This window comes from Lontra canadensis, unplaced genomic scaffold (genome assembly GCF_010015895.1).
Source record: "Lontra canadensis isolate GAN:19392208 unplaced genomic scaffold, GSC_riverotter_1.0 scaffold5, whole genome shotgun sequence".
NCBI lineage: Eukaryota > Metazoa > Chordata > Mammalia > Carnivora > Mustelidae > Lontra > Lontra canadensis.
In genome coordinates this window covers 19,568,042-19,594,751 of record NW_022630999.1, presented here as the reverse complement: position 1 = coordinate 19,594,751, position 26,710 = coordinate 19,568,042, and the positions used below count along the sequence as shown (strand labels likewise).

Below are 26,710 nucleotides of genomic sequence, written 5' to 3'. Positions count from 1 at the left end.
ATTTAGATTCTATCTGATGGCTTAAATTTTAAAATTTAATTTATAAATTGAGATAAAAGTAATGATAAGATTTTTTAAATAACAGTCAATAAAAGGAAAAATTGAAAAAGGACCTCATTGAAATGAAAAACTTTTGCTCTGTTAAGATGAAAAGATAAGCTATAGGCTGGGATAAAATGTTTGCAAACTACGTATCTGACAAAGGACTTGAATCTAGACTATATAAAGAGCTCTCAAAACAGGAAAAAAAAAACCAACAAAGAAAATGAGCAAAAGATTCAAATAGGGATTTCACTGAAAGGGATATACAGGTGGCAAGCACAGGAGAAGATGTTATATATCATCAGCCATTATAAAAATACAGTTTAAAGCCACAGCGAGATTATTACAGAATGGCTCAAAAAAGGAAAAAAAAAAAAACAAACCACCAAATGGTGGTGAGAATGCTGAGAAACTTGATCACTCATACTTCACTGATGGTGATGTAAAATGGAAAGAGTAGCAGTTCTTAAAAAACTGAATAAGTACTTAACATGATCCAGAGGCTACACTCTTGGTCATTTATTTCAGAGAAATGAAAGCTTATGTGCCAACAAAAACCCGTATATTAATGTTCATAGCCATTTTATTTGTAATAGTTCCAAACTGGGAACAGCCGAGATGTCCTTTAGTGTGTAAGTGGTAAAACAAATACATCCATACCAAGGGCTACTGCTCAGCAAAAAAGGGAAGAAACTGTTGATAAAACAACTTGGATGGATCTTGAGGGACTTATGCTGAGTGAAAACAGTTGATCTCAAAAGGTTACATACTGTATGAATCCATTTATATAACATCTTATATGGAGATGGAGAGCAGATTAGTGGTTGCTGTGTGGTGGTAGTGGGAGGTGGGTGGGGAGATATGGCTGAAAAAGGACAACAAAAGGGATCCTTGTGATTGAACTCTTCTGTCTCCTGAATGTGGTGATGGTCACACAAATCTATACATATGATAAAATTTCATAGAGCTAAATACCCACACCTGAGCGCCTGTAAAACTAATGAAATCTGAAGAAGTTAATGGATTGTATCAAGTTCCTGGTTGTCATATTACACGGTGGTTACAAAGTCATTGCCATTGGAGGAAACTGGGTGGAAGATCTACAGATCTGTCTGTATTTCTTACACCTGCATGTGACTGTAGGATAATCCCAAAAAGCTTAAACAAATAACCTCCACCCAAAAAGCCTATAAGATTAATTTTTTTCTTTGACTTTTATTTTACAGGCAATGATCTAATCATGTCAGAGAAAGATGATACTGAGACTCCAGTGATAACTGAAGCAACCTCCACCCTTGAAGATGGGAACTGTGAGCCAGCCAAGAATTCTGAGTCTGTTGACCAAAGTGCCAAGCCAGAGAATAAATCAGAACCTGTAGCTATCACTCGGAAAAGACCAGAGTCCAAACCTTCCAGTGACCTTGAGACTTCAGAAGTTCTCCCTGTTGAGGCATCACAGGCTGTAGGCAAAGTAGAGTATCTTTTAAAACACTGGGATTAAAAGGCATTTGGAACCAAAACCAATTTAGGATTGTATCTATCTGTTTCCTTTAAAAGCCATAAAAAATTTTCTCAGTTTTATAAATGACTTTATGAGTAGTTGCCTTTGCTATATGGTGCTTAAATGCAGGTGACATAACATCTGTCAGTCAAGCAATACAATTCTTTAGCTTAATGATATGTATTTCTTCACCTGTACTAGGGGCTAATAATTAAGATACCTTGTCTGTGCACTCTCTTACTCTCTACTTTTCCGCTTTTCTGTTGCCTTTTGTTTTTCTACCTACGGGGAAGAATAGGAGACTGTTTCCAAAGATGTACCTCAGACTGGATGGGGATATTGGGGCAGCTGGGGCAAGTCCTTACTTTCTTCAGCCTCAGCTACAGTAGCTACAGTAGGTAAGATCATTTGTCATTTTATTAATTTTTGTGTGGATGTTGCTACATATCTGTGTTAAAAATGACTGTTAATAATTCTTCTTCCATGTTTACTTAAGGGCTTTATAGTTTGAGAATTCATTAGGAATGATGGACTGGTTTATAGTATACCTGGAGTTTGCAGCATTTTCTCATTAGCATTTCTTATTAGAGGTTCTCATTTTCTCATTAACGAGAAATTGTTAATAGAAAACTATTGTTTGGTGATAAAGCAAGTTTGTTGGGTTTTTTGTTTGTTTTATTTTTTGGTAAGATTACACTCCCAAACATTAGGTAGGTATGGTCAGAATAACATGTCTGTGACCATAGTGATTTTAAAAATCTACAGGATTGTTTTGGTTTGTTTCTTCAGTTTTGGTGGCTAATAGTAATATTCAAATGTAAAAATGTAACCATTTTTCTCATTAGGACAAGGTATTTCAAATGTTATTGAGAAGGCAGAGACTTCACTTGGAATTCCTAGTCCCAGTGAAATTTCAACTGAAGTCCAGTATGCAGCAGGTCAGTATGTGGAAACATTAAGATCTAGAATTTTGGGTCAAAATGGAACAGTTCAGCTCATTTTTCAGTATATATTTAATGAGTGTCTGATATTCAGGGCATCATGGGACTGGTGAGAAAGGAATTTGGAATCTTTGACTAACAGGGGTCTGTGTCCTTTAGCCACTTTAGTCATCTATGAAGCGGGATGATCTATGTCAAAATACTGTTACAAACGTTAAATAAGGCCCTGAATGTAGAATATAACAATTTCCTAGTGTTGTGTTGGCATAAATGAGTAAGAACCCAAGAAGAATTAACTGAATTTGACTCCATTGTGACACGAAAAAATATTCTAACATGTTTAATTTTGGGGGTTTATTTTTTTGTGTGTTTGGATTTTTATAAGGTGAAATTTAATTTAATTTATTTTTTTTTCTTTTCTTATTTATTTATTTATTTATTTGACAGAGAGCGAGAGAGATCACAAATAGGCCAAGAGGTAGGCAGAGAGAGGGGGAAGCAGCCTCCCTGCTGAGCAGAGAGCCTGACATAGGGCTCAGTCTCAGAACCCTGAGATCATGACCTGAGCCGAAAGCAGAGGCTTAACCCACTGAGCCACCAGGCATCCCAAAATTTAATTTTAGATACCTGCTTTGATTAGTGTGCTCTTACTTAAGCCACAGAATACAGAATTATAACCAGGAATCAAGGTGGCCTGGGACAGAAAACAGGAAACTTTTCAGGGCCTGATTTTGCTTTCTCCATCACTCAGGGGCTTTATTGTCTCTCACTCTTGTTTCTCTTTGATCGTCTCATTTTTTTCTCCGATAAGCATAATTTTCTGGGATAAAATTTTAAATAGGCCATATTTTAAAAAGTCAGATTTATTGATTTTACAATTTGTATGTGTAATTGAATGTAATTTATATGTAAATGTATAATTTATATATAGTAACGCTTATTCTTTTTAGGTATACAGTTCATGTGTTTCAACGAACATACAGTCTTATTTACACAGTATAATCACAGTCCATTGTGATTATACAGTAAAGAATATATCCTATATGTATATTGATAATCAAAATATAAGGATATTTTCATCACCCCCCGAAAGACTTCTCATGCCCCTTTGAGGTCACTCCCATCACTTACTCTCAGTTTTTGGCAACTGTTAATCTATTTTCTGCCTAAATTTGACTTTGTGCAGAAGATCACATACATGGAAACATACAGTATAAAATGTATTGTAACATATATCAGTAATTGTTCAAACAACTGGATTTCATTTTTGAAATGAAAATGAAAAAAGCTATGTTTTGGGTAGATAGTTTAAAATAATAAAACAAAAAGGGCTAAGGTTACCCTGTGTATGGGAAGCAGGGTCTAGTTTTTAAAATTTCACATAGATGCTGATAAAGCAATACTATTTATGAACCATTCCTTCATGTTTACACATCCCTTTCCTCCTGTAGGAGAGACAAACGGCAAAGAGAATGCAAACTCCTTCCCATTGACTGGGCCATTTGGTGTATTCTCAACCATCTCTACTGCTGTTCAGACCACAGTGAGTAAAATGCACGGTGGACTGTACCCCTCTGTGAATAATAGTGTTTTTTGTTTTTTGTTTTACCTCTTCCTTTTTTTCTTGAAAAGCCATGAGGACTGATTACTATTATGGGAGTCCAAATTGCTGAAGATAGATCACTTTGACCTTAGGGGAAGAGTGAGAGCTCCTTGAAAACTTTCTTTAAACAAGTAGAGAGCAGAAGGTGAAGAGTAACAGAGAGGCAATGTACATAATAATTTATGGAATATGAATTCTGTGTTTGGTGGCCTAGAAAATGTTCCTACTTTACAAAATATTTTTCCCCATAATTGCATAACTGTAGATGATTAGAAACATTTTTAAAGGATTTTATAGGAAACATAATGTCTGTCTTAATTGAGAATAGATAACTAGTACTTCTTAATTTTAATCTCTTGAAGTAAAAGATATATACAGGAAAATGAAGTCATAAGTATTCAGTTTGAATTTTTACAATGTTTACAGCGTGAACACACTCAGACTAAAATTCCAACATGATGGTATATCATAGGTTTTCCACCTGTACCCTCTTCCAGCCATCTGCTTCTTCCTTTTGCCCATCAGAATAACCACAATCCTGACTTCTACCATCATAGATTAATTTTGCCTACTTTTAAACTTGACATAAATGGAATCATACAGTAAGGTACCTTATTGTGTTTGGTTTCTTTTACTCAACATTATGTTTGTGTGATTTCTCCATCCTGTAGTCTGTGTGGTATATTCCATTTTCTTTGCCATATTCCATTATATGACTATGTAACATTTATTTATTCCATGGTTGGTGAGTACTGGGGTTGTTTCCAGTTTTTAGCTTTTACAACTAGGACTGCCATGAACATTTTGTATATCTCTTGATGAGCCTCTGTACACATTCTGTTGAGTATGCAACCATGTATAGAGTTGCTGGGTCATAAGGATATTCATATGGTAGTAGATACTGACATACAGTTCTCCAGAATGTTTGAACCTGTTTATAGTCCTACAAGCAATGGATGATTGTTTTAATTGCTCCACATTCTTGCCATTGCTTGGTGTTGTTAGCCACTATTTTATATAATCAAAACATGCATATGTCTTTTTTCAGTATTACTGTAATGAATTTAATTACTGAATGTAATTATTGCATGTGTTTCCTAGGGAAAGAGCGTGATCAGTGGGGGTTTGGATGCCTTAGAATTCATTGGGAAAAAGACAATGGATGTAATAGCAGAAGGGGATCCTGGATTTAAAAGAACGAAGGGTCTGATGAACCGGAATTCTACATTGTCTCAGGTACTGTTTGTCTTTACCCATTTACTTCATGTTTCTGTTTTGATCTGTATTTTTGCCTGTAGTAGACCTTGTTAATAATGCCTTTTGAAAAATTTTCAATGATATTTTTATTAAGGCTTTTTTTGGGGTCAGAGTGTGACTGATGAGAGCTTTAGTGTTTAGAAAAATGCCCAGTTCTTTTTTTCCTCCTCTTTCTTTTCTGTAAGAGGCTCCTATCAGTGCAGTAGAAGGCAACAAGCCCTTTCAGAGTTGTTGAGTACGTTAATGTTTAAAACACTTTCCATCCGGTTCCTTGGGTGTTATTTATTCTGTCCAAGATTGAATTATGTGTGACCATTTTTTCCCCAGCAGTTCCTTAGCCTATCAGGTTTGAATTGCCATGCCAGGAATGAAAGGGCACTGCTCTGTCCTGTTACCATCTCAGCTTTGCTTCCTTCAGCTCTCAGAACTCACACTTGAGCTCCCATTACTTGCTGCAGGGTAAGCCTCCACCTTTTTTTCAGGTTTTACGAGAGGCAAAGGAGAAAGAAGAGCTGTGGACCTCCAATGATGTTGCCTTGGAAACGGACAAGAAAACTCATTATGGGCTCCTCTTTGATGAATTTCAAGGCCTTTCACATCTGGAAGCTCTGGAGATGCTTTCCCGAGAAAGTGAAATAAAGGTAATTCCAAGTCAAGAATTTCAATTGGATGGCCTCCAAACAAAGGAGTGCTGCATAGGTTTTTTTGTACAGTTGGAAGATGAAATGTATTTCACATGGAGGCTGGAGACTCTTGGAAAATACTACACCACGACAAACAAATGTTTGAACTAATTACTAGGAATAGAATGAGTCAGGTGTTATTTCTTTTAATTTAAATAGAAAAGGATAGGGGAACCAAGAGATCTTTTTTTTTTTTTTTTTTTAAAGATTTTATTTATTTATTTGACACAGAGAGAGAGATCACAAGTAGGCAGACAGAGAGGAGGAAGCAGGCTCCCTGTTGAGCAGACAGTCTGATGCGGGGCTTAATCCCAGGACCCTGAGATCATGACCTAAGCAGAAGGCAGAGGCTTTAACCCACTGAGCCACCCAGGAGCCCTAGAACCAAGAGATCTTAATAGCACATCTGTGTTTTCCCTTTGCCTTGGTCTTTTATTTTTTTTATAGTCTCTCTGGCTTAAGCTGCCAATTTGGATACAATTACCTGTTAGTTTTTAATTGATTCAAGACTGTTTAACTTCCCCCTAATTTCCTAGCCATTGTTAAGCACAAATAATTCCTGGATGTTTCTGGTTTTTATTTTTATTTATTTATTTATTTTTAAAAGATTTTATTTATTTATTTGACAGAGATCACAAGTAGGCAGAGAGGCAGGCAGAGAAAGAGGAGGAAGCAGGCTTCCTACCGAGCAGAGAGCCCGATGCAGGGCTCGATCCCAGGACCCTGAGATCATGACCTTAGCCGAAGGCAGAGGCTTTAACCCACTGAGCCACCCAGGCGCCCCTGTTTCTAGTTTTTAATTTTTTTTTTTTTTAAGTATAAATTCTCCCTATCTTCCTATAATGACTAACCTCTTGTATTAAGATTCTTAAGGAATAGTTTGTATTGACTGGTGAGCTCATAATTTTTATTTTAATTCGTCTGTAGCCTCTTCTCCATTTGAAAAAATTTTTTTCTTTTGTACTCTCACAACTTTTTATTATTTTATATCCATTCAGGTGAAATCTATTCTTAATTCTCTAAGTGGAGAAGAATTAGAGACTCTAAAACTTGAATTGGAGCAACTCAAGGAAGCATTTTCCCTAGCAGAGTTCTGTGAGGAAGAGGAAGAAGAGAAAAAAGGTAATATGAAAATCCAGTATTTGAGTGGAAAGGATGTTAAATGTTTATATGCAGTGTATTGTCCTTGAAACTAATTATTTTCTCTAATTAACTAGTCTGATTTTATTTTTTTGCTGTCTTGCCCCTGACTAGGTATTTGTATGAGCAGTTGGTCTTAAGTGCATATCTTTGCCCCACTCCTCCCTTCTGCCCCCCAAACTGTGACTTCTCCAGGTCTCATCTTGCAACTCACAAAACTGCCTGCTTTTTTTGCTTAGAGAATTGCCCTTGTTAGATTCCTGCCTCAGTCTGGCTGGTCATCCCTGTGAGCTTTTATATCCCTAGAAACTGGTCCTGTGCCTCTCTGACTCCTATGATCCCTGTCCTCATCTTGAATTCAGCCATGCATGGTGGGTGATGATTTGTCCAAAATGTGGGTGATGATTTGTCTTTTTATTTTCCAAAGCTTTTTTTTAATGCCATATTCTTAGTATCTGCATACTCCTAAAAATATTAGTAACTACTCATTTTTGCAAAATTACCAGGAAACAAGGTCATTTACATAAGGCATAATTTCTAGTCAACTGAATCTTAAGCTTTTGAGAGTTTTATTTTAAAGTTTAGCTGGAAATATTTCTAATATGTATTACACACTAACTTTTTTTTTTTTAGTAGACTCTAAAGAGTACAGTTTTTTGCTTTTTTTTTTTTTGATGAAATGATCAGTTACAAACATTAAAAGTAAAAATAAAAACAAAACCAACATTAAAAATGACTAGAAAAATTCTTTCAGGGTCCATCAAGTTGTATGAGTCAATCACCCATATGGTAGATTAAGTTAATGGTTTGAAAAGTGTGGTCTGCAGATTCTTGTGTTCCCAGGATCTTTGCAGGGAATCCATGAGTCAAAACTCTTTGCATTATAATACCAAAATGTCTTTTTTTTTTTTTAAAGATTTTATTTATTTATTTGACAGACAGAAATCACAAGTAGGCAGAGAGGCAGGCAGAGAGAGAGAAGGGGAAGCAGGCTCCCTACCTAGCAGAGAGCCCGATGCGGGACTCGATCCCAGGACCCCGAGATCATGACCTGAGCCGAAGGCAGAGGCCTAACCCACTGAGCCACCCAGGCGTCCCTGTCTTTTTCTTTTTAAAAAATGTGTTATTTTGACATTCACACTGATGGTGCAAAAGCAGTGGTGAGTAGAATTACTGGTGTCTTAACACAGATAAGGCAGTGATACCAAATTGTGCTAATACTGTGTTTTCACTCCCAGGCATTCATAGTAAATACATAAATAAATTAAATATTCTTATTTTTATTTTTTTTAAAGATTTTATTTATTTATTTGACAGACAGAGATTACAAGTAGGCAGAGAGGCAGGCAGAAAGAGAGAGGAGGAAGCAGGCTCTCCAAGGAGCAGAGAGCCCGATGCGGGGCTCGATCCCAGGACCCTGGGATCATGGCCTGAGCCAAAGGCAGAGGCTTTAACCCACTGAGCCACCCAGGCGCTCTAAATTAAATATTTTTAAAGTGCCAGTTTCATTTAAGCTTGTCCTCATGAAACAGTAACAGTGATTTATCTCACTGAGTCTTGACCCTTGAGTACACTTATTTTTCATTATTTGTGTGATGCGTACTGAAATTGTCTCAAGGAAAAGCACTGTTATTTCAGTTGTAAGCGCAAGTACCTGTTTTTTCATGGGACACTATTTTTATTTAAAAAGATTGCAGCCACACAGACTCTTCCGAGCAGGGTATATGGTAAACAGTTTCTTGAAAATGAATGAAATGAGCCTTCACTTGAAGGAAAACTATTTGTGAATAGTAAAATTTAAATTAACCTAAAGTTAGAATTTTGTAAAACTTAATGTTTGTTGCTGTGGTGAGCTTGACAGCTTCCCAGTGCTTACAGATTTTTTTGATGAAATTGGTGGTCATAGTAACAAATTTGATCTCCTAGGTGTATTTAAATGTGTTGGCATTTAGAAAATTTGCATAATTCAGAGAACCAGTATTTTCCAGATGACTAATGAGTGGTGTTGCAAAGTCATGCCTGGGCAAAAAATAGACCAGTAGATTTTAATTTAATGTAACAAAATTTCATTATGCGATTTCAGGCTCTACATTATAACTAGCCTTTAAGACTATTTGTTGAGTTTTAGTGTGGTATTAAAGAATATCCACAATTATCTGCAAAGGCAATTAAAGTTGTTCTCCTCTTTCCAACTATGTGAGCTTGAATTCTTCATGTACTCAAAACAACATATCACAACAGTGTGAAAATAAAAGCAGATAAAAGAATCCAGCTGTCTCTAAGCTAGGCATTAAAGAGATTTGCAGAGATATAAAACAGTGGCATTCATCTCACTAAAATTTTTTCTTTTTTGGAAAGTATAATTGTTTTTCTTAAAAATTATGTCAAGTGAATTTAAGGAATTCAAACATTTCAGTTTTAATTTTTAATATAAGTATTGAGAGATATGTAACTTACATTAAAAAAGACTCTTGGGGGTTCTCAAAAAGTTTTAAGAATGTAAAGGGGGGGGCGCCTGGGTGGCTCAGTGGGTTAAGCCGCTGCCTTCGGCTCAGGTCATGATCTCAGGGTCCTGGGATCGAGTCCCGCATCGGGCTCTCTGCTCAGCAGGGAGCCTGCTTCTCTCTCTCTCTGCCTGCCTCTCTGTCTACTTGTGATCTCTCTCTGTCAAATAACTAAATAAAATCTTTAAAAAAAAAAAAAAAAGAATGTAAAGGGGTCCTGAGATCAAAGTGTTTTTGAGAACTGCTATATTAAATTATCCTAAACTGGGGTACCTGGGTGGCTCAGAGGGCTAAGCCTCTGCCTTCAGCTCAGGTCATGATCTCAGGGTCCTGGGATCGAGCCCCACATCGAGCTCTCTGCTCAGCAAGGGGGCTGCTTCCTCCTCTCTCTCTCTCTCTGCCTGCCTGCTTGTGATCTCTCTCTCTCTGTCAAATAAATAAATAAAATCTTTAAAAGAAATAAAAATAAAAAAATAAATTATCCTAAACTGCTATGCTTTTAGAGATGTTTCTGTTATTTTCCAGAATTGTGCATCTTTGTTCTGTGCATTTATCTGTCCATCTTTTAATTCTCTTCACTTTCAGTGAGATTGCTTCTAATATCCTCTGAATCTCATTTTCTATCTTTAATCAAGCTTTGGGTGGAAAACTAGTTAATCTAGTCTTACTCAAGTTGTATATATTAAAAGGACCCTCTGACTGAGAGTCTTAAGGCCTTTCTTTGAGAGAAGGAAGTGAAGTAGAATGTGTGGATTTTATACTAAGAGATACTTCCTCTTTTTTGTTCCCATCTGTGTTTTGTACTGCATTCTAAGAGGTCACATTGGCTGGTTATATAACACCTTGCTATATATTCTATGTAAAGATACTGGTCCTGATATAAAATGGCTCTTTAATAAAAGTTTTTAAACTTACCTGAAGTATTGATTAGACAGTATAGCATGGTGGATGAAAGGATGGGATTTGGAGTTAGACCTGGGTTCAAAATCAAGATCTGCTGTTTCCTAAGTCATGTGACCTTGGACAATTACTTAACACTGAAATTCTGTTTTCTCATCTGTAAGAAGATGCTAATCCCTCTCAGGTTGGTATAAGGACTAAATAAAATATTTAAGGTCTGACACATGGTAAGCACTTAACAGATGGTGGCTGCTATTTTCATTATCAGGGTGGCATAAGTAAATAAAGATCTGTGCTTAGCAGAAAATCCATAAATTAATTTTTATTTACTTAAGTTGCTCCATTGTTCCTAACTAAACCCAAGTGTGGCAGTCCCCAGTTATTTATAAACTTAATTTATTTGTACATAATACCATTAACAGTATTTGTTCAATTTAGTCAACATCTGGCTTTGCATAGTAATCAGAAATCCTGATCTTTAAGTACCATTCTGAGGACTCTAAGGCGTTTCTGAAAAGAAGAATTTGTGTCTTTGACATTTTTCTCCCCTACCTATTTGCCAGAGATAGAGGGCTCTGAAAAGAGAGCACTACAGTGCTGCACACTACCCTCCCCAACAGTTTTTCCCCATGGATTTTGGGTGAAAATGCAACACTGACCTTGGTATTACATCTCAATGAAAATGTAAAAAAAAAAAAAAAAAAAAGTCTGTGGTATCAAAGGGGAGAGGAAACCATAGAAGATAGAGACCCCAGCCTCTTCTGATTCCGAGCAAAGCACTAGCCATGCCTCCTTTCCATCCTCACACTTTTTTTCTCCCCTCACTTTTTTTTTTCCCTCACTTTTTTTTTTTTAAGATTTTATTTATTTATTTGACAGAGATCATAACTAGGCAGAGAAGCAGGCAGAGAGAGAGGAAGAAGCAGGCTTCCCATTAAGCAGAGAGCCCGATGTGGGGCTCATGACCTGAGCAAGGCAGAGGCTTTAACCCAATGAGCCACCCACGCGCCCCTCCCTCACTTTTTAAAAAAGATTTATTTGTCAGAACGAGGGGGGGAGAGAGAGAGAGAGAGAGAGAGAGAGCACATAAGCGTAAGCAGGGGGAGTGGCAGGCAGAGGGAGAAGCAGACTCCCTGCTGAGCAGGGAGCCGGATGCTGGACTTGATCCCAGAACCCTGGGATCATGACCTGAGCCGAAGACAGACATTCAACCAGCTGAGCCACCCAGGCATCCCTCATCCTTACACTTTTATCTTAACGCAGCAACTACTTTTTATACTTAGGTCTGTGGGGAGTACATGACAGGCTCTCCAAACATTTTTTGATCAACCTTAGCAGTAAAAGTTTTTTTGAGTACTTAGATTTAATGTATGTACATTTGATGTTTATAAATTATATATATGCACTGCTATAATAATATATTACTTATGTTCTAAAGTATACCCTAAAATAGAAGTTTTTAAAGGAGGAGACAAATGTCTACAAATAAAATGTTCTGTTTCCCCCCCAGTACTTTATTGGATTATTTTGTGAACCCCTTGGGGTACATGGATCCCAGTATAGATTCAGATACTCCCTTGCTCCCAAATAATTTAGAAGTTTTGCTAGGAAAACAAAATGCCTGTTAAATTTTAGACTTTTAGGCAGTAGAATTTGATTAGGTGTTGCTAAGAGGAGTGATAATAGGTTACAGCTATAGTATTTAGAAGACCAACTTTTCCCAACCCTTTTATAATGAGGATCACCAAACCATTTGAATTCTGTCTTGAACACCAAGAGAGAAGGGAAAAGGGATAGCAAATGGAGAGGGAAGAACAAAGATGGAATTTTTTTCCTAAGGGTTTTGGGGAGAAAACAGGTATGAAGAAGTAATTACCCTGGTAAACCATAAACTGGTGATTAAGAAATACTTGTATGGATTATAAGTGTTAGAAGATTTCTATATACAAGAGTTCTCCCTACATTTTACAGTTAGGAGCAGCTTTGGTCTGAGGAAATTAAGTAAGATTTAGATGAGTAGAGAGGAAAACAGCATTTCTTGCCATTTGTTTGGATGTGGGTTTTTTTTTTTTTTATATTGACTCACCTATTTGCCTGTATGTTTCTCAAATATAAGCATTATATGTTTCCCATCATCTCTTAGGTTTCTTCTCTTCTCTTCTTGTCCTTTCTTTTTATCCATCATTATCTCCTGCCTGGATCCTCAGCCTTCCTGCTCCCCTTCTTGTTCCCAATTCAGTTCATCTCCACCCAGGAGCCAGAGTGGATCTTTCTAAAATTTCAGTTGGACATACCTGTCTCTCTTTAAAATCATTCAGTGCCTCCTCACTCCCTTAATAAAAAGCTTGGATTCCTCACCATTGGTTTTTAAGGCCATCTTTTACCTGGATCCTTTTACCTGGATCCTTAATGTTCTAGCTCCGTTCTTACCTCTCTTCTCTCCCTTACATTAAGGCACTTCCAAACATATTAAACTTGTTGCTTTGCTTTCTTTCACCTTGGTATCTTTTACTTGTTTTCACTGTCTGAGACTCTTCTTTTTCTCCTGGCTAAGTTATACTCACTTTTTATATCCTGACTTAAATTCTGCTTTCTTGGAAGAACGGACATAGTACCTGCTTAGTACTCTGCCTTCACCAGTTCTCATTCCTACATCTGGAATATAATATAAAGAGCACAGGATTTGGACTGGAGTGGGAAGGCCAGGATTTGACTCCTAATCTTTGCTATGCAATTTTGTGGAAATAACCCCTTCAAGCCCTAGTTTATCTCTAAAATGGGATAATGATACTTTTTTGCAAGCCTATTGAAAGAGTTCATTGGCATATATAGAAGGATTCTGTAAGCACTAATGCGCCATGCTCATTTAAATTGCTGTTACTATTAGTGCTGCTGCTCCTGCCATGCCTCTCTTCTTCCTTACTGCCCACCACCCCCATCCCTATCAGTCTTTCTGCAGTGTCTTAAATGGGACTTGGGTTTTGTTTTTGTTTTTGTTTTTTTGTTTAAAGATTTTATTTATATATTTGCAAGAGAGAGAGAGAGCACGAGCGAGCGCGCATTAGCTGGGGGAGAGGCAGAGGGAGAGAGAGAAGCAGGCTCCCCAGTGAGCAGGGAGCAGATGTGGGGCTTGATCCCAGGACCCTGGAACCATGACCTGCACCCAAGGCAGATGCTAAACTGACTGAGCCACCCAGGTGCCCCTGTTTGTTTGTTTTTTAGGGGACGAAGACTTTACCAAAGAGATAACAGATTTATTTTCCCAGCTGCATGTCTCCTCCAAACCTGAGAAACTTGCCAGGGTAAGTTATTACTTGGTGATTTTCATTATTTTTTTTTAACTTGTGTTGATTTAGTAGATAAAGAATATAAGATTCTAACTTCGTGGCAAGGGTGTCAACAAACTGGGGGTATATTCTGAGTTCCATAACTTCTACCTGCCTCCTGTTATCACAGGTTAGCATGCAGATCTCACATCTGCCCTGCCTGCCCCACACTTCTGCCACCCTCACCTGTTTTCATTTGGAATGCTGCTTACCTGAAAGCTCTTATTAGGCCACAGGGTTGGCAGCCTTTGTGAGACCAGTGGGCTCACCTCAATTGAGGTCTCCCTCTTCTCAGAGCTCTGAGTGATTCAAAGATGATGGAATGTGGCCCCACCCCTTATGGACTGGATGGAGGTTATCATTTCCCACAGCACAGTGACCCTTTAGCTTGTGCAAATGAGAGTCCCTTGGCCCGGGCCTTGGTCTTTGATGGTGATGTCTGAGCTATCTTCACACATTTGGAACATGGAAGGGCTTTAGTCAAAGTCAGTAGGGAGGGTCTGTTTTCAGAGCAATACTCACCTAGTGTATATGCCAGTTCCAGCTCATGGGACACTATCCACTGGGTCTTGAGCTGCTTGCTGCCTCTTCACCATCCTCTCCCAATCTCTGGAAACATCTCTGGACCAGTTAATGGCAGGCACACGTTGCTGCCTGGCCAGGATAGCCATTATAGTCGCTTGCATACCACAGGGCAAGGAATATGATGCTTGATTTGCTAGCCCACTCTGTCATGCCCAGTGAAAATGCTACATTCCCCAGGAAAATTTTCAGGTCATCCCCAGGCAGCTCATCTTCCTTTCTCACCTATAGCACTTGACCTCAGCACTTCTAGCTTGTATCATCGTAGTATTTTTTGATTTGGAAATAATACCAAATTTAGAGAAAAGTTGCACAAATAAAGCAAATAAAATTCAATATCTTTTATGCAGATACATCCTTTGTTAACAGTTAACTCCATACATTAAATCATTTGTGTTTGAGCATTTGTTCTCTTAATACATCTCCTATCCCTTCCCCCCCTTTTCCCCTTCTTCCCTTTCTCCCCCATACAGCACCACACACGTACACATGCACGCATGCATGTTGTTATTATTGGGACTGTTTAGGGGAATTAATTGTAAACGTGATAGCCCTTTACTCATAAATATTTTAATATGTACCTGATAAGAATACAGATATTTCCTTATGTCACCACAGTAGTTCTCACCTGCTGTAAACTTAACATTGACACCATATTTTTTTTTTTTACAGATTTATTAGAGAGAGAGTAAGAGAGCAAGAGCGTGAGCAGGGGAAGGGCCAGAGGGAAAGGGAGAAGCAGACTCCCCACTGAGTAGGGAGCTTGACTCAGGGCTCGATCCCAGGACCCAGAGATCATGACCTGAACTGTAGACAGAGGTTTAATGGACTGAGCCACCCAGGCATCCCTGATACCATATTTTTATTTAATCTCTTGTCCACTTGTCCACATTCTGGTTTTGGCAGTTGGCCCAACAATGTCCTTTGTATCAAATTTTTTCCTCTAACGTTGGAGCTAGTACATAATCATGAATTGTGTTTAGTTGTCAAGTACTTTTATTCTCTTTTAATCTGGAGTAGTTCCTCATCTTTCCTTGTCTTTTATGATGAGAAATACAGACTCCTTTCCCCCTATATAAAAAGAGAGTATTCCTCATTTGGGGTTTGTCTGGTGTTTTCTCATGAGTAAAGCCAGGTTATGTCTTCCCAAGCAAGACACTTCATAAGCGACATTGTATCCTTCCCAAGCTATCACACCTACAGCACATGATGTCCATCTTCCCCTTATTGTGATGTGTTGCCTGGTTTCTCACTGTATTGTTACAATTTTTTTTCCTCTATTATTTCCTAATAAACTTTCTGTGGGAGACATTTTAAGACCAACAAACACCCTGATTCTCATAATTTCCCTCCTAGATTTAGCATCTATGCATGATTCTTGCTGCATCAGTGTTTACTGTAATGGTTGCAAAATGATGATGTGTTCTAACCCCAGCATTTGCTCCACATTTATCAGTTGGCTTTGGCATTCTACTATAGTTATGAGCTCTCCCTTCTCCTATTTCTTTCTTTATTATCTGTTATTTAATATGATCTCACAGGTTTCTGTTTTTTTCCTTTGGTTTGTGATTCATTACTGTTTTAGTTAGTTTGGTATTCAAATTGTCCTTCAAACGGACTCCTGTGTGACATGCACTTATCATTGTTTGGAGTTTTTCCTTATTTTCTGTCATAACAAGATATCCTGGACTCACTTTGTATCTTCCATATGCTGTCCCTGGAATCAGCCATTTCTTCAAGGAGCCATACTTCCTAAAATTTTTAATAGTACAGGCTATGATGTGAGTAGTGGGTGTGTCTTCTTCACTGCTATGCTGTCCTTGCTTCTAGGCCTTGTGGGCAGAGCTAGGAAATGTACTCTGGTGTACACACCCCTGTATTTGTACATGTACATACATACATACATTAGCGATCATGAGTTCATCCTGGCAACTCCCAATTTCAGTCCATCCCAGCAGGATTCTTCCTGCCTTGCCTTTCCTCATGACACGTTTGTGTCTCTCTTCTTCCACAGAAAGAACCCCATATCTCCCAACATTAGCGCATGTCCTTATTTCCTCAGTTCTGTAATGCATCTGAAATAGTTTCATTGCTTTGCCCATTCTACTATAAAAACAACCTATGGAAAGAATATATAGTTTATTCGCTATCCCCATGTTAATTTTTGAATATATAGAGTATTATCATGTTTCTGAAAGTCAAAACTGTATAATTCCCATCCATTCCATTTTCCCTTCTCCTTTTAGATATTAAACTTTCTTGCTTTTTGGCATGTCCTTCTTATGTTTCTTTTTTAGATAAGTAGATGTATTTTAAAGATAAGCAGATATATTTTCTTATACAAAAGTTAACATGCTATGTATGTTCTTTAGCATTTTGCTTTCTTCTCTTAACCTTATGCATATTTATTTTTATAAATGTGTCCTAAGTTGTTTTTGTTTTTTTAAATGTGTATACCTTACCTCCCATCCTAAATCTTTTTGTTTTTTTTTTTTTAAGACTTATTTATTTGAGGGATAGAGAGAAAGAATATGACCTGAGCCGGAATTAAGAGTCAAACGCCTGGGTGGCTCAGTTGGTTAAGCAGCTGCCTTCAGCTCAGGTCATGATCCTGGCGTCCTGGGATCGAGTCCCACATTGGGCTCCTTGCTTAGCAGGGAGCCTGCTTCTCCCTCTGCCTCTGCCTTCCACTCTGTCTGCCTGGGCTCTCTCTCGCTCCTCTCTCTCTGACAAATAAATAAATAAAATCTTAAAAAAAAAAAAGAGTCGAATGCTTAACTGCCTGAGCTACCTGGGTGCCCCACCTTCCATCCTAAATCTTAAATTTCTTCAAGGCTAGATCTTTGCTTTATTGGTCCTTAAAATGCCAAATGTACTATTTCTTACTTTGTGGTGTTGAGTAAGTTGTTTATCCTCTTTATGAGAAAGGGATGATGTAGAGTTCTTGTGAAGAATTAATGTGTTAGTTAATACACACAAAACTTATGGAGTCCCTGACTCATTGTAAATGCTCACCATTAATGGTCCTATGTATAGAAGCTAGCCTCATGTATTATACATTCAAGTATTTGATAAATACACATATGTCAATTAACTTTATTTTGCTAGGTGCTAGGGAAATAGTAATTAATAAAACATAATTTGTGTACTCAAGGAGATCATAATAATAAGTTATTTTAAAAAATCAAGTAACCCCTTAGCTGTTTGGTACTACTAGTCATTCTCTGGAAGCAGTCTTCACATTGTTTACATTTTGGGTGTCGAGTCATAAGAGGTAGAATAGTTAAAGATCAGGGCCTGATTTTCCCCAAGGGTTTATATGGGAGACTGTGTCATAAAGGGGAAAAGCAATGAAGCAGGAGTCTGAGAACACAGTTCTGATTCTTATTCTGATACTTGTGGTGTGGGCAAATCCCATTTTTTTTCTAAGCCTCATTTTTTTTTTTTTTTCCCCAACTGATAAAAAAATAAGTGGTTGGAGAAACTAAGCTCCAAGGTGCCGTTTAATTCCTAAGTCTCCAGGCCTCTCCAGTGGGAAGGTCCAGACTGAATTCTGGGTGTGAGGCCTGGGTAGCATTGCTGATTTTCAAAAGGTATAATAAATTACCTTGATTTGGCACAGTAGTTCATAATGACTTCAAGAGCAGTCATTCTGAGTATGTGCTATGCCTACTTAAACATCTCCTTTAAATGTACTACATTTATGATACTAGTTTTCTTCTTTTGTGTGGCCTTATCTCTTAATTTTTCTTTTTTCTTTTAATCTGAGATAAATCAATCCCGGTTTTTCTCTCATTTTATCTCTTCAAAGGAATTGCAGAGCATTTCCCATACTATTTAGATTGTTAGTCATCTGTTAGGATTCTTTCCAGCCTCATCTCTCACTGTTCCTCTTCTCTCAAAATCTCACCACTCCCAACCTCATCTTCTACCATGCTTCTCCCATATTGGTCTTCCTTCTGTTCCTTCAGTACACACACCTGATTTTCCTCTGCTTATAGCTCTCATTGTCTAAATATTTGCATGGCTGACTCCTTTTAAACTTCAGATTTTGGCTCAAATTTCATTCCTCGAGACCCTCCTAACCACCCAAGCCAAGTCTGCCTTCTCTTCCAGTCCATCTTTCCATCTCTCCATTTTATTTTCTTTGCTAATTTGTTAGTTTGTTAATTGTCTTTCTGTACTAGAGTAGAGAAGAACAGGACTATGGTTTATATTAGTCGCCACTGTATTCCCAGCACCTAGAACAGCTTGTAGTAAATATTTATAATGGATGAACTAATTAATAAAGGCCCCATCTGCGCTGGTCTTACTAGTTGCTTCACAGTTTTTTCAGCATACTTTGAGTTTTCTTGTTTCCAATCTTTTATATAGTTATTATTTTTTTAATTTGAGAGGTTAATGCAGAGGTTAATGCAAGTTAATGCAAGTTCTGATCTGAACTTATAGATCAGAGCCAGATTGTTCTTGAGGTTTTTATGGGAGTTCCTGTGTCATAGGAGGAAGAACCTTTCCGTGAATGTCTGGGTACATGGGTTCTGCTCTAGGTCATTCATGATTTAGCCTTGGGTGTAGCCCCATCTGTTGATTTTAAAGGCTCAACCTCAGTGCTATATGTGTAATAAAACCTGTGATTTTCATTTCTCAGCTGGAATGACTCTTACAGTCTTCTTTGGATTCCTAATTGCCTAGTTACAGCTCTGAATGCATTCTGTCTGTATAAAGTTCCTCAAGTGGATGCCTTCATTTAATAACAATAAACCTTTTCTTAGAAGCCAGGACACACTCAGTTACAAATGACAGAAACTGTAGTCAGACTGGCTTAAGAAAAAAGGGGCATTCATTGGCTCAAGAAACTAGAAAATCAAAGGGCAAGACTGACTTCAGGCATGGCTCTCTACCCAGGAACTCTACACCAATCCCCACACCAATCTCTTGACTCTGCTTTCTTCTGTTTTGGCTTTATTCTTAGAGAATCTTTTCCACATGCTGGTAGGATAACCACTGGTAACTTCAGGGTGACTTTTTTCCATTTGAGTAACTCCAACAGAAGTACCTCCAACAGTAATTTTATCAGATGTCTTGAAACTGATGCTCATTGACCTTGGTTGGGGTCACTTTTCCATTCATGAAGTAATCGGTGTATGAACAGGGGGATTAATATTCTTGGTAACTAAACCTGAATTATTTGCCAACCCTTAGAGCCAGAGGGTGGAAGCAACCCTACCCAAACCACATGAGCTGAGAAAAATCTGGAACCTCCTACCAAAAGAAAGGAGATATGAATGCTGGCTAGGTAAAAACAGTTGGTATCCTCTGTAGTGTGCAGGCACTGGGTGTGTAAATTGAATTAAGACAGTTTGTAACCATCCTATAGCAATGTTGTTTATGTAGGAGATACGCACATTTAATTTCAGTGTCTTTTGGTAAGTACTAAGTTTAAGGGGTGTTCAGGGGACTGTGGACATAGAACAGGGTTGTTTAGGTGCCCAGTCTCCTGGAAGGTTTTTGAAAGTTACCTGGAAAGAACAATGTCTGGTTGGAGGACTGAAAGAAAACTAAGAGCTGCCTTTATTTAGAGAAAAGAAAAGGGTGAGGAAGGGCATTCTAACCTAAGGGAATAGCATGAACGAAGAATGGGGCACATTACAGGTCATTATTATCAGATCTTAAAATGGAAAGTGGTCAGAGATGAAGCTGGAGAAGTAGGTAGGGTCTAGGTCATGGGTACTTCTTTAGTCATGCATAAGATCATGTTCTTATGATCATGGGGATTGATGGGGAGCCATTGAAGGGAAGCCATTGAAGGGAAGAGGAATGATCAGCCTCTAACATATCCTAATATATATGTCCAGCAAACAGTTGGAATATGTCGTTTCAGAAGAGGTCAGTGCTGGAAATAAGGATTTAGGAGTTTGCGGCAGGTAGAGAATACTTAAAATTATAGAATCAGGATGGGTTGAGGGAAGAGGAATAGGGTGAGACAAGTCGAGGGCTAGGTTAGAACTCCAGGTGATGCTGTGTTTAAGGGGCCGAAAAACAAGGATCAGTACATACAAGAGCCTAAGGAGGAATGCTTGTAAGGGTGGAGGCAGAACTGGAAGATGGTGGTATTAGAAAAGTCAAAGAAAACTGGAAACAACTCAAAGGCCCATCATCAGGAGAATGGCAAATTATGATATATGTATAAAATGAACTACCACACAGCAAGAAGTAAGAATCAGCAACTGACACTTGCAGTAGCATGGATAAGCCTAACAGACAGTATGTTAGGTATAAGAAGCCAAACACAAATTAGAAAGGATTTAAGATCTCATTTGTATGCATTTTAAAGACAAGTGAAATTAATTTACAGTGAGACAGAAGAACCATTACCTTTGGGCAAGGGGAACAGTGACTCGGTTTGAGCAGTATTTTTTTTTTTTTAAGATGTTATTTATTTATTTGACACACAGAGAGAGATCACAAGTAGGCAGAGAGGCAGGCAGAGAGAAGGGGAAGCAGACTCCCCGCGAAGCAGAGAGCCTGACATGGGGCTCCATCACAGGACCCTGAGATCATGACTTGAGCTGAAGGCAGAGGCTTGACCCACTGAGTCACCCAGGTGCCCCTGGTTTAAGCAGTATTGACTTGGAAGGGACATGAGGGGACCTTCTAAATGCTAGGGTGATGGGAATATTCCAGATCTTGATCTAGGTTGTAGTTACAAAGGCATATACATATGTGAACATTTCTTGAATTGTGCTCTGAAGATTTGTGCACTTTATGTAAGTTATACCTCAGTTTTCAAGAAGGCCAAAGGATTAGAGAATTTCAAGAAGGAATGAGTGGACTGTAGTGTTAGGTGTTGTCAAGAGAAGTACTAAGGTAAGTAGGTAGGTGTATGATAAATGTATGTTTGGGTGAGAACAATAGTGCTGACTTACATGATGCTAACATATTTCTGGTAGGTGCACAATGTATATAGTCACCTTTTGGTGAGCTGAATTGAATTGTTGATGGGCAGTAATCTTTTTCTTATTTAGGCAAGAAATACTGCCTACGAATGGATCAATACATCTCTGGCCAAGCCATTAGAAGAGAAGGAAGAAGGAGAGAAACAGTTGGAAACAGAAAAAACTGACCAAATCAATAAAAATTCAATAGAGGTACCAAAGCAACTAAACCTTTTTTTCTTTTGTAATGGTGTGGAGATGTTGGTATCACAATCAGGGACATAGGCACCTTCTGTTTTGTTGCATTACTACTCATCATTTCAACCTTGTAATCCAAGATTGTAGCAGCCTTGTTCCAGAATGTAGAATGAAAGAAGGAGTGAAGAAAAAGAGACTAAGGGTTTGTGTGTGTTGGATGTATCATGAGGAAAGTTCCGAGAAGCTGCTATAAACCCCTTTTTATCTAAATCTTTTGGCCAAAACTTAGTCACGTGGTCACACCTGACTTCAGGGGAGCTTCTGTTTTTGTAGTTATGAGCCCAGCTTGTAAAATGACATCCCTGCCCTAGTAGAAGAGGAGGTTTACTGAAGGGCAGCTACTGGTCTCTGCTGCTTTCAAGGTACCAAATCCTCCAGTATGAGAGAAGCAAGCTGACAGCATTTCCTCTGGGCTAAAAACAAAACAAAACCAAACCCAGTGCCTTGTTTTGTTTTTCTGTTCAGGATATCCATGCATTTGCAATCCGGAGCCTAGCAGAACTGACTGCCTGCTCAATTGAACTGTTTCACAAAACAGCAGCTCTGGTTCTGCATGGCCAGAAGCAGGAAGTGACCGCCATAGAGAGGAGCAGAGCTCTTTCCCAGTAAGTATAAAGGGTATTCCTGTAAAGGGTGCAAATTGATCAGTTTTCTCAGCTTCCTTCCAAAGTTTTAAGAAACTTTCCTCTCAACAAGATGCTATTCTCAGGTTAGAGATTTGTTCATTTTGGGTTTTAGTTATTAAGTAACCGAAGGGGTTATTTCTTTTCATTGACCCATAAGTCTACATTATAAATGTTTTTATTAACTGGTTGTTTTAGTAATTATTTTTTATTGTTGATAATCTGAAAACTAGTTCTCAGATATTGGTTTTAATAAAAATAAAATTTTACATAAATAAAAACAGTAGTTCTTTTTTAATTTTTTTTTTAAGATTTTATTTATTTATTTGACAGAGGGAGAGAGAGCTAGTGCACAAACAGGGGGAGCGTGAGGCAGAGGGAGAGGGAGAAGCAGGCTCCCTGCTTAGTAGAGAGCCTGACATGGGGCATGATCCCAGGACCCTGGGATCATGACCTGAGCCAAAGGCAGAGGCTTAACAGACCGAGCCACCCAGGTGCCCCAAAACAGAGAATAGTTCTAAGAACCTCAATTCTTAATAATGGTTATATTCATTATTGAGAGCTAATTATGTGCTAGGCACCATGCTAAGGGACTTAGCATGTATCATTTCTAATTTTTACAGTAATTCTAAAGGAAAATGATTAGTCCTGCTTTGAAGAAAAGAAACACACTGAAGAAAAATGAAATAATCTGCCCAGTTTCTGCAGACAGGGATTTAATCCCAGGCCAGGCTAAGTCCCTAAGCCCCCTTTCCCACCATATTGCTGATTTTGAATAAAAATTTCAAAAATAATAGAAAATAGATAATCACAAGAGAAAAAAATACATCTGCTGCTTTCTAAATAAATCTAATTAAATAATGAGAATTTTCATTGGAAAAAAAAAATTTGTGAGAATGTTTAGTGTGTTAGGATTGGGAGGGACCCTTGATGTTTTCCAGACCTCTACTTCACTGTTCTCTGACATCCCACAACAGAGGGCTGGTTTTGTCTTCAACATACTTGGGATGAGGGACTCGACTTCATGGTGTCGTGTTCTTCGGAAAAGTGGCTATTTCTACTTGTCCACCTCTGTACCTGTGTTTATATGTACACACACACACACATATATATATGTATGTGTACAGTAGGTGTATTTGTGTATAAACACACACACATATGTATAGTCTCCCCATTAATCATCAAATAAGTTAGAATCCATGGAGGGGTGCCTGGGTGGCTCTGCATTCGGCTCAGGTCATGATCTCAGGGTCCTGGGATTGAGCCTCGAGTCGGGCTCTCTGCTCAGCGGAGAGTCTGCTTCCTCCCTCTCTCTCTGCCTGCCTCTCTGCCTACTTGTGATCTCTGTCTAATAAATAAATAAAATCTTTAAAAAAAAAAGAAAAAGAAAAGAATCCATGGAAACTGGGCCTTTGCTTGTTTACTGATAAATCTGCAAAGCTTAGTTGGTATATAGAAGACTTCCAGTAAATATTTCTTGAATGAATGCATGCATATTTATTTTAACTACATTTGTGAATGGAATATAAGATCTTTTAAGTGCTGTCTTATCTCCTTAAAATGTATGTTCATTATTTCCTTTCACTTAACTTGAAAATCTAGTACTTTCTAGAGGATTTTGCAGAAAAAATGATTTTGCAAGGACTGAGACTCCTCTTCCTGTAGCATGAATACCTGCTCAAATGGGTCCCCAGATACATTAGGTAGCTGATGAAGGCATATTTACTGCCTTTAAAAAAAGCTTTCTTCTTTGACATTTACTACCAGGAGTGATTTTTCTTATAGTTGTTAAATATGCTTATTTAAAAAAAAGAGAGAGAAAAACAAAAAGAGGAGCCTTTCTGACTTTGCTCACTTCTTTCCTAGGATGACAGTTGTGTTGTGTAAAGAGTTGTCTTCTCTGTCCAAAGAGTTTACTACCTGCCTAACAACTGCTGGGGTAAGAATTCTTGCCTTTTATTGGGCTAATGTCTGTTCTGTGGGCTTTTTAAAAACAGCTCTATTAATATAAAATTTTCATACCATAAAATGTTCCCATTTCAATTGTACCATTTAGTGGTTTTTAGTATATTTACTGGGTTGTGCAACCGTAACCATAATCTAATTTTAGACAGTTTTCATCATCCCCTAGAAAACGTTATACCATTAGCAGTTGCTCCCATTCCCTTCCCCTCCACACTTTACTAGTGCTAAACATCACTAATCTGCTTTCCATCTATAGATTTGCCTGTTCTGGACATTTCATATATATGGTATCGTACAACATGTGGTATTTTGTGGCTGATTTCTTTCAGTTAGCCTAACGTTTTTGAGGTTCATTCACATTGTAGCATGTATCAGTACTTATTTTTATAACCAAATAATCTTTTATGGACATATACCACATTTTTCTGTTCATCAATTCATAGACATTTAGATTGTTTCCATTTTTCAGCTATATGAGTAATGTTGCTACAGACATGCATGTGAGCTTTCCTTTCTCTTGGATAGGTAGGAGTGGGATTGCTGGGTCATATGGGTGATATGGGCCATTGAATAACTGCCAAACTGTTTCACAAAGTGGCTGTACCATGTAACATTCTTGCAAGCAATGTAGGAAGGTTCCAATTTCTCCACAACCTCGTCAACACTTGCCATTGTCGATTGTTTTTTGTTTTTGTTTTATTTTGTTTTTAAATTTTAGCCATCCTAGTAGGTATCAAGTGGTATCTCATTGCAGCTTTTATTTGCATTTCCCTGATGGCTAATGATGTTGAACTTCTTTTCATGTACTTGTTGGCCATTTGTATGTCTTTAGAGAAATGTATCTTTCTGTCATTTATTATTTTAATTATTTGTGTTTTTATTACTTACTATTGTTGAGTTGTAAAAATGCTTTATATATTCTGGGCATAGGTTCGTTATCAGATACATGATATACATGTATTTTCTCCCAGGCCATGGGTTGTTTTGTTTTGCTTTGCTTTCTTGGTAGTGTCTTTGCACAAAAGTTTTTAATATTTGTCTAGTTTGTCATTGTTCTCTTTTATCACTGTTCAGTACTTTGGGTATATTGTATCTAAAGAATCTTTGCCTAACTCAAGATCATGAAGATTTACTCCTGTGTTTTCTTCTAAGTGTTTTATTGTAGCTCTTACTTGTATGTCTATAATCCATTTTGAGTTAAGTTTTATGTAGGGTATGAGGTGGGGGTGCACTTTCATTCTTTTGCATGTGGATTTCTAGTCGTCTCAGCACTATTTGGTGAAAAGCATTTCCATATTGAATTGTCTTGGCCCTTTTGTCAAAAACAATTAATCATAAATATACAGGTTTATTTCTGGACTCTCATTTCTGTTTTACTGGTTTTATGTGTGTGTATCCATATGCCAGTTCCATTTTGTCTTAATTACTGTAACTTTGTGGTAAGGTTTGAAGTCAAGATTGTAAATCTTCCAACTTTTTCAAGATCTTTTATCTTTTTGGGGCCCATGCGTCTTCATGTGAATTTTAGGATCACCTTGTCTTTGTTTAGCTGATTTTTGCGACTTATTTTTGTTTTCTCTTTTTATGAAATTTGTAGTATATTTTGTGCTACTCTTTGATTCCTGTACTGGAAATGTAGACCTTGATAAAATAAAAACCCCAACATTTGGCTCTAGGTTTTTTTTTTTTAAGATTTTATTTATTTATTTGTCATAGAGAGATCACAAGGAGGCAGAGCAGCAGGCAGAGATGGAGGGGAAGCAGGCTCCCCACTGAGCAGAGAGCCCAATGCGGGGCTCCATGCGGCGCTCGATCCTAGGACCCTAAGATCATGACCTGAGCCGAAGGCAGAGGCTTAACCCACTGAGCAACCCAGGTGCCCCCATTTGGCTCTAGTTTTAAGGAGCAGTTCCTTACTTAGACTATGACGATCCTTATACTTTGCAGTTGCCAACTAGGAGTAGAGTTGTAATTAAAACAGCTAACTTTTTTTTCTTTCCTTTTAAAGGAATTGTAAAAATTTACTGAAGGTGTGTAAACTATAGAACATCAGAAATCAGTAACCACAAATAAGGATAAAATCAGGGCATTTTAAATGAGCAGATAAAAATCATTTTGTGGTAAAACCAGATTCATAGATACAAAGAACAGATTGGTTGTTGCCAGCAGTAGGGAGTAAAAGGTGGCCTAAATAGGTAAGGGGGATTTAAAGGTCTAAACTTGCAGTTATAAATAAGTTATGGGGTATAATGTACAGCGTAGGATTGTAGTTAGTAATTCTCTATTGCATATTCAAAAGTTGCTCAGAGAATAGATCTTGAAACTTCTTATCACAAGAAAAATATTTTGTAGCTATGTATGGTGACACATGTTAACTAGACTTATTGTGATCATTTTACGGTTTATGTAGGTTCCAAATCTTGTACACCTGAAACTAGTATGGTGTTGTA

The 26,710-nt window shown here is 37.9% G+C and overlaps 1 protein-coding gene across 5 annotated transcripts in view; it reads left to right on the top strand.

Annotated features, from left to right (window-relative positions):
• Positions 1 to 26,710, top strand: part of FAM114A2 (family with sequence similarity 114 member A2) — a 35,115-nt gene that overhangs the window by 3,184 nt on the left and 5,221 nt on the right. For 4 of the 5 annotated variants that reach the window (XM_032851619.1, XM_032851620.1, XM_032851622.1 and 1 more), the window contains exons 2-12: positions 1,269 to 1,513; positions 1,842 to 1,941; positions 2,389 to 2,481; positions 3,936 to 4,027; positions 5,189 to 5,323; positions 5,827 to 5,985; positions 7,026 to 7,149; positions 13,794 to 13,873; positions 21,505 to 21,627; positions 22,138 to 22,277; positions 24,162 to 24,234. In XM_032851619.1, coding sequence (XP_032707510.1) covers positions 1,283 to 1,513; positions 1,842 to 1,941; positions 2,389 to 2,481; positions 3,936 to 4,027; positions 5,189 to 5,323; positions 5,827 to 5,985; positions 7,026 to 7,149; positions 13,794 to 13,873; positions 21,505 to 21,627; positions 22,138 to 22,277; positions 24,162 to 24,234 — 1,350 coding nt within the window. In that variant the 5' untranslated portion in view covers positions 1,269 to 1,282. The remainder of the gene's footprint in view (positions 1 to 1,268; positions 1,514 to 1,841; positions 1,942 to 2,388; positions 2,482 to 3,935; positions 4,028 to 5,188; positions 5,324 to 5,826; positions 5,986 to 7,025; positions 7,150 to 13,793; positions 13,874 to 21,504; positions 21,628 to 22,137; positions 22,278 to 24,161; positions 24,235 to 26,710) is intronic. The other variant, XM_032851624.1, reaches the window with a different exon arrangement.